The 15553-nt window shown below is 46.1% G+C and overlaps 1 protein-coding gene across 2 annotated transcripts in view; it reads left to right on the forward strand.

The window, feature by feature from the left end:
• Positions 1 to 15553, forward strand: part of LOC147035909 (spermatid perinuclear RNA-binding protein-like) — a 178853-nt gene that overhangs the window by 115917 nt on the left and 47383 nt on the right. For both annotated transcript variants that reach the window (XM_085848024.1, XM_085848015.1), the window contains 2 exons: positions 963 to 1100; positions 8856 to 8984. In XM_085848024.1, coding sequence (XP_085704150.1) covers positions 963 to 1100; positions 8856 to 8984 — 267 coding nt within the window. The remainder of the gene's footprint in view (positions 1 to 962; positions 1101 to 8855; positions 8985 to 15553) is intronic.

Genomic DNA, 15553 nt, shown 5'->3' on the forward strand with positions numbered 1-15553 from the left:
GTAATTCCCGTTACTTGTCTGGTGTCATTCCCAGAGGTGATGATACGTGTTGAGTACGTGTTTCGAAATACTGAAAAAGAGAATTATTTTAAAATATATATTATTCTTATTCTTAAATCGGCATTGAATAATTCTGCTGTTTCAAATTCATGGCCTCCTTGTTTGATCTTACCATTTCTTATGTTACATGTTTGTGTTTCATTGTAGGGTGGAGGACATTGTGATGTAATTGAATCAGATATACCCCCATTTGTTTCATCTTGGTGGTGGAGTCGGTCCAATTAATAAATGTGGGTTGGCTATACCTCTTTTCTGGAATTATATACATTTAGAAAGTGGCTGGAAATTCGTTGTGAATTAGATATTAAAATGGCTGCTGGCAGGAACTGAAATTTTAGGTTTGAGCTTGTTTGAAACGTCACTTGAGGCGAAGTCTGCTCTTTCTTATTTGTTGAAAATGAGTAGAGTGGAGTAGAATAGAGTTTTATCTGTTGTTTGGATGTGCCTTTTCTACTGAAATAAAGTATGTATGTGTATATATGTATGTATGTGTATATATATATATATATATATATATATATATATATATATATATATATATATATATATATATATATATATATATATATATATATACACACACACAACATGGTTCATGAAGACTATACGACAAGGGCTGTCTCTCTTTTATGAAACACACACACACACACACACACACACACACACACACACACACACACACACACACACACACACACACACACACACACACACACACACACACACACACACACACCATGTTTGACAAATACTTGGTACAAATCAACATAGTGCATTGTATTTGAACCTGGTATAACAGCATCCCAACAAGCATTATGTCGATTTGTTTTCTTTCTTCTGTGCATGATGACTTGCTGCCAACAACTACACTTCATGTTGACACTGTTCTCGGATTGCTACAGAGTTTGAAGCAGCAGGGCCCTGTGCTCACAGCGCAAGGGAAAAACCCCATCATGGAGCTCAACGAGAAACGACGTGGCCTAAAGTACGAGGTTGTCTCAGAAGAGGGTGCCAGCCATTATAAGAGATTTAGCGTTGAGGTATACCTTTTACATTTTTTTTTTAAATGTCTCCAGACACTGCAACCACAACACTATTGCTGAGCTCTTTATCATGATTTCCTACGAATAGCAATAATGACCAGAAAATAGCAAAGAACCTCAAATGTAGCATTATTACTGGGCCATTATTTTGCATGGAAGAACTGGTAGATCCCCCATTCATCAATTCACTTGATTCTTTATAACTTTCTCAGTGTTGTATTTTGTTGATAAAGGGGCTAGATAATGAGGTGCGAGGTGGGGAGTGGTAGATTATTAGTTACTTGTGCTGTGGTAGATTACTGGTTTATTAGTCTTTAATGAAAGTACCATAGTTGTCACTTCTTATAATAATTTTTTTTCTGTTGCTGTTCCTGCTGCTGCTGTTGTTAAGGTTTTATTTTTAAACATAAACATCAAAGATCAAGATTGCTGAGGGACCATCTGGATGTTATTACCCGGGCTGAAGGAGAGGGTATTGCATTTGGGTTTGTCTGTCTGTCTCTCTGTTTGTCGCACAGAACTTTCGTGTTTTTCTCCACATCCGCTGTTCGGATTGAGACGAAATTTTCACCATAGCAGCGACTACTCATGCAGAATGTTTTAATGATAAATATGACGTCATAGGTCAGGTGTTCTGCAGCCATGTTGGAAAACCTCTGCATCTTTGAAGCCTCACCAAGGAGAAAATTGAAATTTGGCACAAAGCAAGTATTCCTCATGGAGAATAAGTGATATATATATATATGTGTGTGTGTGTATATATATATATATATATATATATATATATATATATATATATATATATATATATATATATATATATATATATATATATATATATATATATATATATATATATATTTTTTTGACATCATGACGTTTGACGTTATCTATCTATAATTCCAGCTGTGTGTGTGTGTGTGTGTGTGTGTGTGTGTGTGTGTGTGTGTGTGTGTGTGTGTGTGTGTGTGTGTGTGTGTCTGTGTGTGTGTGTGTGTGTGTGTGTGTGTGTGTGTGTGTGTGTGTGTGTGTGTGTGTGTGAGACCGCTGTTTCTCGACAACCGCTGGTCCGATCTAATTGAAACTTGCCAGGTATATTGCTGGGGACCTGAGGATGTGCCTTTTCAAGGTTTGATATTAATCGGACAAGTGCTTCCCAAGTTATGGCCTTTTATTTACCAAACCAATGGGAAGACACGTTGTTGCGTTGGCGTGGCCAATGGGGAAGGGAAGCACAGCCACGTTCCCCATTACGGGTTACAACGTACGGGCTTCCGGAGAGTGATGAGTTCGTGTATTCTAATAATTTCTCGATTTCTTCTGCGCATTTATAGATAAACACAATGGCCCAAGTTATGATCGTTTTCATATTAGACGGTGTATAAATTTCGGGAACATCAGAGTGCTGGTATGCTCCGAACCAGGAAGTAAATTTTTTCTCTCTCTTCTCTTCTCTTTTTGTTTTTCCTTGCCACGACATTGCGAAAAGGTAAAATACGTTGGCGCTAATTGAATAATTGCGTATTAAAAATAAATTGCGAATAAAATCGAACTTCCGGGTCACGCACGTACGGGCATGTGAGAGCGAAGAAACGGCCTGTGTGGTTTATTTATTTATGATTATTTTTTTTTATTTTATTTTTTTTTTTTTTACGGGCACGTACTAGTTAAAAATAAATTTTGACGTCATCGGTTCAAGTGATTCGGCAGCCATTTTGTTTTTGTTTTTTGTTTGTTTTAAAACATTCAAAAATCTCAAATGGCTGAACAGATCGAGGTGAAACTTTACATGTATGACTGCCTATCCATGAGAAACAAAATGTTCACACATGACATCATAGGTCACATTGTTTAGCGGCCAGACTGGATTTACCCTGAAACCGATACATATCTTCTCCATAATGGCTGGACAGATCGAGGGTAAACTTCACACAAATGTTCTTCAAGCTTTGGGAATACCTGTGTGTTAACAAATAATTAAGTCACATGGTCTGGCAGCCATATTGGATTGAGCAAAAGACTTAAAAAATTTCTTTCTCTTGAACCACTTCATCAGGTCAGGTCAGGTCAGGTATGGGAGCATGTGCCAGAACAGCGCGTCGCTGCGTCCACTTTCCGCCGGTACTCCAGGGGCCTCCGTCTGGCCATCCCCCAGGCAGATGCCAGGCCCATCCCCATCTCCTTGAGATGATGGTCAACCTGCTGCAACCACGAGGCAAGTGGTCGGCCCACTGGCCTCCTCCACTCATGAGACTCCCTCGCTGAGAGAATCTGGTGAGCAGGATCAGCGTCAGGAAAACGAGCCACATGTCCATACAGCCGCAACTGACGCTCACGGACTATGCAGGTAACAAATCTCATCCGAGTCTCTCTCAGCAACCGCTCGTTGGACACAAACTCCGACCAGCGATAGCCAAGGATTCTCCGAAGAGACCTGGTACCAAAGGAATTAAGTCTCCGTCTCAGATCCTTGGTCAGAGTCCAAGTCTCGCACCCATAGAGCAAGACTGGAAGTACCAAGGACCTGAAGACTCGGACTTTCGTCCTCCCGCACAGGTAACGGCAGCGCCACACCCCATGATCCAGTGAATCCATGACTCCCCAGGCCCGACCCAGACGTCTATTGACCTCTGACTCGCAGCCAGAAGAGACATGAATATCACTGCCAAGGTAAGTGAATCTCTCCACGACCTCAACATCCTCACCACAAACAGATACAGACAGGACAGCAGCATCCAAGATGTCACCGAAAGCCTGGATCTTAGTTTTGACCCAAGAAACCCGTAATCCCAACGGCTCCGACTCCTCATTCAGCACCTCGAGGGCCCCCAAGAGGATGTCTAAAGTCTCCGCAAAGATGACTGCATCATCTGCAAAATCAAGGTCCGAGATCTTGACATTCCCAAACGATGCACCGCAACTTGATCTCTCCGACATCCTCCCTAAAATCCAGTCCATACAAGTGCTGAAAAGTGTGGGGGCAAGTACACATCCCTAACGAACTCCAGTAACAACTGGAAATAAGTCAGAGATGGTACCACCACACTTCACAGCACTCTCAGTACCAGAGTAGAATTCAGACATCAGATCGATCAGTTTTGGTGGCACCCCACGAAGACCAAGAATCCTCCAGAGGACATCCCGATTCACTGAATCGAACGCTTTACAGAGATCAACATAGGCTGCAAGCAGCCCCTGCCGAAACTCTCGTCTGCGTTCGGTGAGGACACCAAGTGCAAGGATACGGTCAATCGTTGACCTCTTTGGTGTAAAGCCTGACTGCTCTGGACGCTGGTGCTCAAGCAGATGGTGGCGAACACTATCAAGAATTATCCGAGCAAAGACCTTGCCCGGCACTGAGAGCAGCGTCACCCCTCGGTAGTTGTTGCAGTCTTGGCGATCACCCTTCCCTTTCCAGAGAGGGACAACAAGGCCCCTCTTCCAGTCAGTTGGGATGATGCCTGTGTTCCAGGCAGAGCACAAAACTGCATGCAACGACACGAGTGCAGCATTTCCACCAGCCTTGAGAAGTTCGGCATGGATGCCACAGATCCCTGGAGCTTTTCCCCGTTTCAACTGGTCCACCGCAGCCCGTGTTTCCACAAGCGAAGGTGGACTACAGTTGAATCGAGGGTCAGCAACAGGGATTGTAACACCCTTGACGTCCAACTCGACAGCTGGGGGATCAGCCCGGTACAACCGCTCAAAGTAACCAGCCCAGCGGGCCTTCACTTCAGACTCCTCTGTCAAGAGCCTACCACTCTCTGCTCGAACTGCAGTGCTCCGAGGGATGGGCTTGGATGAACGTAATGCGCGAATTCCCCTGTAAGCGGGACGAGAATCACCTGTCCACAGGTGATGCTCTACCCCCTCACAGATTCCTCGCACATAGGCCTCCTTGTCCACCCTCAGTGCACGTACAGTTTTATGCCTCAGCGCCCTGAACAGCTCAGCTCTGCCATTCAGCCTGGCCCTGCGACTCTGGTCAATGGTATCCAGTGTCCCTTCAGAGACAAAATTCTTCTTTGCCCTGCGGTGAGCTCCAAGGCATCCACCGGCAACCTCAAGGACGGTGGTCTTGAAGGTGTTCCACAACTCTTCAGGACCCCCAAAGCACCCAGACCCCCCAAGTGTCCACTCAGCCTGTTCGCAAACTCCTCAGCTACTCTCTCATCCCTGAGCTTGGCAACATCCAGCCTCGGCTGGGATGGTACCATTCTCCAGGACTTAAGTTGCAGCTTTAGAGTTGCTACAACAAGCCTGTGGTCAGTATTGAGGAACTGAGCACTCCGGTAGACCCTGCAGTTCTGGATCATCCTCCAACGACCGTCAATGAGGACATGGTCAATCTCCTTTGCCACACCGCCAGCGTTGGAATACCAAGTCCAGCGATGAGCTTGTGGGTGCTGAAACCATGAACCAGCCACCCTAAGTCCATGACTTCTTGCAAAGTCAAGGAACTTAGTGCTATTCTGGTTCATAGTTCCTGACCCATGGGGACCAACACACACCTCATAACCATCCCTATCAGTTCCAGTCGATGCATTGAAATCCCCCAAGACTAGAAGTGTATCTCGTCTGGGGCACTGATCAACCACAGACTCGAGTGTGGCGTAGAATGCATCCTTCACGGTGAGATCACTCGCCTCAGTCGGAGCATAAACAGTGACCAGGGAAATGACACCTAAGGAGTGACGAATCCTTAATCTCATAATACGCTCGTTGACCGGTGTTACCTCAATTATCATTGGGGTCAGCTTATTGGACACAGCTACAGCAACTCCTTGGGTATGGTAACCATCAGAGCGACCAGACCAATAGTTGGTGTAACCACCCACCATTATCTCGCCGCAATCCGGTCTCCGAACCTCAGAGAGAGCTGCAATCCCGATGTCCAAACGCTTGAGCTCAGATGATAACAGAGACAGGTGATCATCCTCTCTTAGGGATAGGACATTCCAGGCACCCACCCGAAGGGACCGCCTCAGGTTAACCCAAGGAGACCGCCGTCTGGTGGACGACACCTCAGCACCACTCCGACACACTCTCCCGCAATCTGACCCAGGGATGTTACCCCGTGGTTTCCCTCCTATCATCAAAGATTGGGGGTCCCGAAGGCTTTGCCCCAATCCCGTCATCCGGTGAGCTGCCCTGCGAAGGGAAGCTGCACAGGAGGTACTCCCACGGAGTGGGTTTTCAGATTTTTTTGCGTTTTTGCATTTTGCGGAATGAAGGGTTTTACGGTGGCCGGAGTGCAAATCCTGCCACCAACCTCATAAAAAGAAGTGACCCAACTGCAGGAGGACGTCCGCAGACACAGTTGGGCACTAGATATGGATGGTCGTTGGCTCACGAGGAGCTCCTCCGCCCTTTGGCAGGTTTTGTTTTTAATCCTGCTGGGTGTCCATATCCAAACACCCTCCTCACCAGAAAACCTGGTGGGGGGGACGGTTTAGTCGCCGACAACCCGACCATGGAACAGGTTAGTACAGGTTTACATGGTACCTGTAGCAGGTCACAGATCGAACCTGACCTGACATAAAGTCACAGATCAAACCTGACCTGACATAAAGTCACCACTTCATCAATCAATGTGAAACCACCATTATGATCGAGTGTTGATGGGGAATATATGTTTTAAATTTCAAACTGATCGGACACATGGTCTGGCAGCGAGAATGATAAAATTGTTTGAATGTGGGTTCGTTTTCATTTATTTATTTATTTATTTGTTTTGAATAAGGCTCACTTGGCTGCACCTGGATGGGTTTTTTGTTTTTATGTACCAAGTCAACGCTCATATAAGAGCTAAAGGGTTTGAGGGTAAAGGAGTCGCAGCTGAAACCCGAATCCTATCCAGGTTCCTGCTGATGACCTCGTCTTTGCTTTTTGCTTGTTCTGGTTCCTTCTGATGACTCCAATGCAGGACTATACCTGTTTCGTCTTCCATTTGATTTGAATTTAATTAATTTTAATCCCATTTTGAGTTCAATTCAACAATAATATTAAAAAAGTCATGGGTTATGGTCAGGTGTCTGATCAAAGTGGGGTTGCATCAAAGCGGACGTCGTAGTACACGGCCATCACTGCCAGCAGTTATAAAGTGGCAGTTCTAGTTATGTCTCTAATTATAAAGTGGCAGTTCTAGTTATGTCTCTAATTATAAAGTGGCAGTTCTAGTTATGTCTCTAATTATAAAGTGGCAGTTCTAGTTATGTCTCTTATTTATTACGTAACACACCAGTACACAAAACAACAAAAATGCCACAAAATACACCACACAAAACAAGTAAAGGCCTGTTGAGCGTCTGCAGTTTCTAATTGCTCTTTCTTGTTCAAAATGTTTTTGTTCAGTCATAACAAATAACCATTTTTTGAAAACCCTTTCCAAAAATTGAAAGTTATCCTTGTTCTGATGCATTGGTTGGGATGGGAGTTTGAACTCAAGTTCTTGGTTCATGGTGTGAAAATGTAAGAGTCGTTGAAGTATAGATTTGTGGATGCTGTTATTTTTGCTGTGATGTCCCAGCTAGAAATCTAAATGTGGAATTGCTGCTTGCCCTCTCAGCCTCTCCCGCCCTCTCTCTCTCTCCCGCCCTCTCTCTGCCCCGCCCTCTCTGCCCCGCCCTCTCTCTCTCTCCCCCGCCCTCTCCCACTCTCCCGCCCTCTCCCACTCTCCCGCCCTCTATCACTCTCCCGCCCTCTCTCACTCTCCCGCCCTCTCTCACTCTCCCGCCCTCTCTCACTCTCCCGCCCTCTCTCACTCTCCCGCCCTCTCCCGCCCTCCCTCATCCTCACTCTCCCCTCTCCCGCCCTCTCTCACTCTCCCGCCCTCTCTCACTCTCCCGCCCTCTTCCGCCCTCTCTCACTCTTCCGCCCTCTCTCACTCTCCCGCCCTCTCTCACTCTCCCGCCCTCTCTCACTCTCCCGCCCTCTCTCACTCTCCCGCCCTCTCTCACTCTCCCGCCCTCTCTCACTCTCCCGCCCTCTCTCACTCTCCCCCCCTCTCTCACTCTCCCGCCCTCTCTCACTCTCCCGCCCTCTCTCCCTCTCCCCCCCTCTCCCACTCTCCCGCCCTCTCTCACTCTCCCCCCCCCTCTCACTCTCCCGCCCTCTCTCACTCTCCCGCCCTTTCTCTCTCCTGTCCTCTCTCACTCTCCCCCCTCTCTCTCTCTCTCTCTCTCTCTCTCTCTCTCTCCCACCCTCTCTCTCTCCCACCCTCTGTGTCTCTGTCTCTGTCTCTCCCCCCCGTTTCCTCTCTGCTCTCTCTCTCTCTCTCTCCCCTCTCTCTCTCTCTCTCTCTCTCTCTCTCTCTCTCTCTCTCTCTCTCTCTCTCTCTCTCTCTCTCTCTCTCTCTCTCTCTCTCTCTCTCCCCATCTCTCTCTCTCTCTCTCTCCCCATCTCTCTCTCTCTCTCTCTCCCCATCTCTCTCTCTCTCTCTCCCCATCTCTCTCTCTCTCTCTCCCCATCTCTCTCTCTCTCTCTCCCCATCTCTCTCTCTCTCTCTCCCCATCTCTCTCTCTCTCTCTCTCTCCCCATCTATCTCTCTCTCTCTCTCTCTCTCTCTCTCTCTCTCTCTCTCTCTCTCTCTCTCTCTCTCTCTCTCTCTCTCTCTCTCTCTCTCTCTCTCTCTCTCTCTCTCTCTCTCTCTCTCTCTCTCTCTCTCTCTCTCTCTCTCTCTCTCTCTCTCTCTCTCTCTCTCTCTCTCTCTCTCTCTCTCTCTCTCTCTCTCTCTCTCTCTCCTGCATCCAGGTTGAAGTAGATGGAGATAAGTACAAGGGCACTGGCTCCAACAAGAAGGTAGCGAAAGCAAATGCTGCTCTGTCTGCCCTCCAGAAGGTGTTCCCAGATTCTAATCAACCACGTCACAAGTCTGGAACGGTACATTCCAGCATTTTGCTTGCTCACTTGAACCCTCAGCCTTGTCCTTTGCCTTTCTCATTTCTATCACTGTTTCCATGAGTAGATTCTATTGTGTGTAGATCTATGACTTTTGTTGTAGTTATGATGTTTTTTACCGATTAAAATCTTCACGGCTTTACCTGAGAGCTGGTTAAAGATACAGAATGCTCTTCAGTTTCAGTCGGAACTCTTCTACATTGATACCACTTCTTTTGGAGGAGTTCAATTTTTCACCATGCAAAAACTTTCAATCCTATTTATGATATTTACAAGCAATGCTATGTATGATAAGCTGGGGAAAGGGCTATTTCAATCAAGGGCATTTTGACACCCCCTCTGTTTCTCCCATTCAACAACTTTTTTTTTCTTTTATTTTATACAAGCAAATACAACCCGTCGCTGAGCTGAGCTGAATATTTATGGGGGGGGGGGTAAGAAGGAAAGGAGGAAGAGATGAGGGCAGGTAAAAGGAGAGCGGATGAAGGAAGACAGAGGAGGAAAGGGGGGGTGACGAAGGAGAGGGGGAGCAAGGATGGGTGGGGGAATGAGGAAGGAGAGGGAGCGAGGAGGTTTTGTGGTCCAGTCAAAATGTCGGATGACCTCACACAAATTGCAACAAAAGCAAACTCAACAGATTTTGAATCCTGGATATGTCCTCAGTGATAGAAAAAAGTCCAAAGGGATCCTCCAGGGGGAAAGTCCTGAAATCATGGAAATCCAATATGGCCACCACCCGGGTTTGGGGAAAATGATAAAATTGTAAAGATTGATATTTTAATATGTAAATATATGTTTTTCTGCATTCTAATTGTTTCTAGTTATGGTCAGTATATTCATATACAAGAATAATAATAAAAAAGTGAAATGTATTGAGGGTAAAATAAAAAATTATAACTTTTTTGTCCAAAAATGTCAATTTTTTGTCCTCAAAAAATTTTTTTTTTTTACCTGATACTGATTTTGGCTCCTGGACAAAAAAAAAAAGAAACGTTGAAGACACAAGATGAAATCAAGTCTATGGCAATACAATATAATTATGTAAATCATTGAAACATGACAAAATTCACAATTCCACTCGGGGCAATCACATCTGCCTGACGAAGGTTTCGAAATGAAAATGAAAATTCGCATTAAACTCAGAAACTACATCCATTATAAACTTACTTTACATGTTGAGCAAAATCAAGCGTATTAAAGTGAGAACGCGACAATGTCGTCGTCATCCTCATCATTGTCACATGAAGTGTTTGTGCAGCCAGAGCCCCTGCAGTTTCCACAAGCTGCAGTGCACTCAATGTTGTGCTTCTTGCATGTGAATTTAATTGACCATGTGACATGTGCATCTCATGGTGCTACATTCAGCCTGGCAGTTGCACCTAATGACACGTAACATCTTTTCAGGAGCTGAAGTGGCACAAAACCCTCGTCACACTTCTGCCAACCCCAGTCTGTCAGAAGAAGTTCATCTGCACATCCCTTCCATTGTTGGACTTGCAGATACACACGCAGGCTGTGATACTTTGCTGCTTCTGATGTTGGTGGTAACGTCTGTGGTTGCTTGTGAGAGGAGCTCGAAGCCACCTTGTCTAAGTACCGCTGATACCGGAGGGTGTCCAGGGTGTCAGTTGACTTTCCGTTGTAGATTATCACCAATGTTTTTCTCCTGCATCTGCCACATCACATACAGAAGCTGGATATGTATCAAAAACCTTGGCCTGCTCACGGAATGTGTTGTTTGCTTTGAACTTTTTGAGGGAAGCTCTCTTTCCAATCCCATGAAGACGAGATGTAGTGTCGCACTCAATAACTGCATGTAGAACCAGTATGTGCTTGCATATGTCTGTACCAATCATTTTCTTTGTTGTCTTGAGGTTCCAGATGCGAGGCTTCTTCGTGTTCTTCTTTGGCTCGGGACAAATGAAGAGGTCATGGGATTCTAAGCTTGCATGGTAGCATAGGAGGACGAGGAGGTCTGTGTCATCACCAACTAACACAGTGTTGGTGACAGTAGCAGACTGCACGGCCTTCAGTACAATCAGGAGATCAGCATCCCTTGAGGCATGGTGTGTTTCACAGTTCTTCTTCTGAAGCTCTTCACTCAACATAAAAATGAATCGCTGTTTATTCTGCCTATTGGCAAGAAACTGTTCCTTCTTCATTGTGAGACGCATGTCAGCTGTAAATGTCACAGTAGTGCCAGCATTCCCTTTAGACCATCTCTGGTGTGTCATGTCCTTCGTGTTGGTACTCTCATAACCATCAAACACGACTATGGCATCTCCGTACTTCTTCGTTACATAATCAGTGTACTGGTGGCATATGTCTCTGTATGTCGATCTACGAGACCATGGAATGCGTTGAACAAGTGCCCCGCCATTCAAAACATACTGTTGCCCATTCATGGGGATATTGGCTGGGACATCGGATCCAAGAAGATCCCAGATAGCATCAGCAAAGACTGGCTTGTGTGCTTCTCGGAGCTGAAGAGAGGAATCAAAGAGGGCTGGTGGATAGCTGCACAGTTCATATTTGAAGGCCGACTCCAGTTCTTCTGCTGTCTGTGCAACAGTGATCAGTCTCTGGAAGAGGAGTTGTGGGTCAACCTGGACTTGCTCTCCATCAATCTTGACAGATGACTTCATGCCGAGGGTGACAACTTGGTCTTTCCTCTTAGATGTGTACTCGGCAGGTGTTTTCCCATCCATAGATTTCAATATTTGGCTCCTACAGCATGTGCTGTATCGACGTTGACGGTGAGGTGTGCATGAACTCCAGTGGCAATGTTCCTCAGATGTGGATCACTACTGAACAGATTCCGTTCCTGTAAATACTGAAGAGCTGATAGTGTGTCCTTCCAGTCACGAGATTGTCTTGCCTTGGTCATGTCCTTCTTCTGCTCTCCAGTGTTGTAGTTCACACCTGTGAGCTCCTGCATTGCCTGGTTTATTTCTGCACAGGCAGGCATTGATAGTAGCCATACCAGCCGTTGTTGCTCTGTCATTCCTCGCCCTCGTGTGAGCCCCCCGCTGGTCTTCAAACTTCTCATCAGAACTTGTTCGATGATCAGGTCAAATGAAAGACCTGCCCACAGGCGATCACTTTGTCGAACCACATGGAACCCCTCATCAAAACGTTGTTGGACATTGGGATGTTGAGTTTTTAGGTTGGACACCTACTCAGCCTGTTCTCAAGCTACTCCGCCACCCTCCCATCCCTGAACTTGTCAACGTACAGTCTCGGCTGGGATGGTGCCATTCTCCTGGATTTAAGCTGCAACTTCAGAGATGCCACAACAAGTCTGTGGTCGGTATTGAGGATCTGGGCACTCCAGTGGACCTTGCAGTTCCGAATCATCCTCCAGCGGCCATCATTGAGCACATGGTAAGTTTCCTTTGCCACACCACACCAATGTTGGAATACCACATCCAGTGATTAGCCTGGGAGCACTGAAACCATGAACCCAGCCACCGTCAGTGCACGACTTCTTACAAGGTCAATGAACTTAGTGCTGTTCTCATTCACAGTTCCAGACCCATGGGGACTGACACATGTCTGATAGCTGTCCCTATCAGTGCCAGCCGATGCATTTAAATCCCCCAAGACTCGAAGAGTATCTCGTCTGGGGCACCGATCAAGTTTGGACTCGAGCATGGCATGGAATGCCTCCTTCACAGAGAGATCACTCACCTCAGTTGGAGCATATATCGAGACCAGGGAAATGGCACCCATGGAGTGATGAATCCTTCGTCTCCTTATATGCTCGTTGACCGGTGTTGCCCTTACTTATCATGGGAGTCAACTTATTGGACACAGCGACAGCAACTCCTTGGGCATGGTCACCATCAGAGCGACCAGACCAGTAGTAGGTGAAACTGCCCGCCATAATCTCGTCACTATCCGGTCTCCGAACCTCTGAATGCTGCAATACTGATGTTCAAGCGCTGGAGTTAAGATGATAGCAGAGAAAGGTGATTATCTTCTCTTGGGGATGGGACATTCCAGGCACCCACCTGGACGGACCGCTTCAGATTATCCAAGGAGACTGCCATCTGGTAGATGACACCTCAGCACCACTCCAACACACACTACCGCAATCCAACCCAGGAAGGTTACCCCATGGTTTTCCTCCTATCATCAAAGATTTGTCCCTTAATGGTTACTTTTTCCCCCCTTAGATAATGAGGCAAAATTTGTCTTATATCGGGGAGTGTGATCATCTTTTTCTCTTGTATATAGGAAGTTACGTTTCACCCAATACTTAGGATAGTACCAGTGCCAATAGCCAGTACATTTGTATCCCTCTTTTTTCCAGTTACTTGTTATCTCTCGTACTTTCGCACTTACATCCTCTCCAGTCCCTCCTATTCTAGATAGGACTGTGTTAGCCTGCCTACGAACCAGGTACCCACATATATCTTCCCCTGGAAATGGGATTGCCGAGAGGGGCAGTCCATGCTTGAATGAGTGGCGGAGCTGTGAGCAAACCCAACACTTGCTCCTGTTCATTCTTTTAGCATGTTGTAAAGATATTGCTGAAAAGGTGTTCAGTGGATGTCCAGTTATCCCTTCATGTAACACTAACGATGCCTCGTTTCAGGCGGACAGTGTCTATGTCCCCTTCATCCCATGTGACACGGGGTGCATAATTATGGAAGGGTCATATAGGTGTTTGTCCCATATATGCCTTTCTCATGCAATTTGTCCTGATGTTTACCTTCTTCTGCTCGTCGTACTCTGTCACGACCCATTCCTTGTTTCCCCTGCTCTCGACCTACCAAACATGCTGCTCTCCATGACATTCCCATTATGCCCTTACTGTCTGTTGTTGTCCATATTATCACAATTATGCACGTGCTAATGAAGAGCACTGCTACATATGTCATGAATCTCCGGTAACGTTCTTCCCACCTGCAGATTTCCTTTCTTTCTCTTGACGACTTCCTGAATGCTTTTTGAAGTGAGATACGTGAATCCATGATTGGCTTACCTTTGCACTTGATAGCTGTGTTGGTGACCAATAATATCTGATGTGGTCCGGTCCAACGTGCCTTCAGTGCGTTTTTCCACTTAAACACCTTGATGTATACCCAGTCGCCGGGCTGGATGCTGTGGTGTTCCTCTGCAGCTGGTCTGGTAGTGCTTGTTCGACCTGCGAGTCAAACTCCTTGACAACCTTTGTTAAGGCAGCACAAAAGTTACTCGTTGTCTTGTCCATCATTTATATGTCCTTATGTTTCAGGGTTCACATATTTTATAGACACTTTGCCAACATTATAACCGAGTGTTGGTTTAGTGGTTAGGGTTGTGGCTTGGGATCCTACAGTCCTGAGCTCAAGTCCCGTTGACCACCGAACCAACACCAGGGGGTTGACTCAGCCTGTCATTCCTCCGAGGCTGGCACAAATGAGCATCAGTATACTTGCAATAGGGGCACCGCATCGGCGGCACAGCCACGCCCCAACCAACAATGCGACCAACAGCCAAAAAGGCAGCACACTCTACCAACATTATAGTGTTGACAATACACACAGCTTCTACAAAAATTTTCTGCCACAGCTGCAAATCCTGGAGCATGCCATGTTCGTAGCACCTCCTTCTACATCCCCCTTTTGCTCATGTGGCCACTTCTGTGAGCCAAACGAGTAAACCATGGGAAAAGCGCCTTTGGGGCAACCACTTTACTCTCCTTTGAGACCCAAAGTTTTGTTTCTGCGTAATAACAGCAATCCATTTTCTCCCACTTGACTCTGTTACTTCAGTTGCCTCCTGTAGTGCTGCAATGTCGTCAGTAGTTGGCGCCCTTTCCTCATAAACCCAAAGCTGGTGTCGTTCACAGTTGTTTTGATCTTGCCAAAGTTTTCTTCTGCCTGTTGTGTCCACTCCACCGGCTCCGGTGCTTTGTCCAGCATCATATCTAACAGTGGTCTAACCAGTACTGCATAATCAGGTACCATCCATCCATTGGGACCATACTCAATACAGATTGTGTGGTGCTGCCTCAGCAGTCTCCTTGGCTATTTGACACAATACTGGACGGGTCGCAACTCTGACACAGATCAGGTACCTATGGTATACAATAGCCAGCCATCCCCAAGAAACATCTCATTTCTTTCTTTATTCTGGGTTTCAATAGACCTGACTTGAACAATCACCTCCACAAGGCTGAAGGAACTCTGACATGAAACGCACAAGTTCAAACAGTGCAGTTTGAGATGCCGCGGTAAAATTCCTTTTAAACAAACTCATTAAAACACACATGATTGACTTCAACCTCAGATCACCGGTATGTCTCACTCTGCATCATGCCTGCGATAACTTGCCCACTTCCTCCAAAGGATATCGTGAGATCTTTAATGTTCATAAACCAATACTAGCAGATGGGGAATCCAATAATTGTCCATCCAAGAGGCGGGACGTACGTTTATTGCATCGCCTGTTTGAATATAACAGCATGAGCAATGATGTCCATTTATATATTATGTATGCAGATTTCACAAACTGCATGACAGTATCGGCACAACCACCCGGATGCTAATTCTACTCATTCG

Source organism: Eptatretus burgeri, chromosome 1, assembly GCF_056783735.1.
Source record: "Eptatretus burgeri isolate ZD-2024b chromosome 1, Ebu_testis_v1, whole genome shotgun sequence".
Taxonomy (NCBI): Eukaryota; Metazoa; Chordata; class Myxini; order Myxiniformes; family Myxinidae; genus Eptatretus; species Eptatretus burgeri.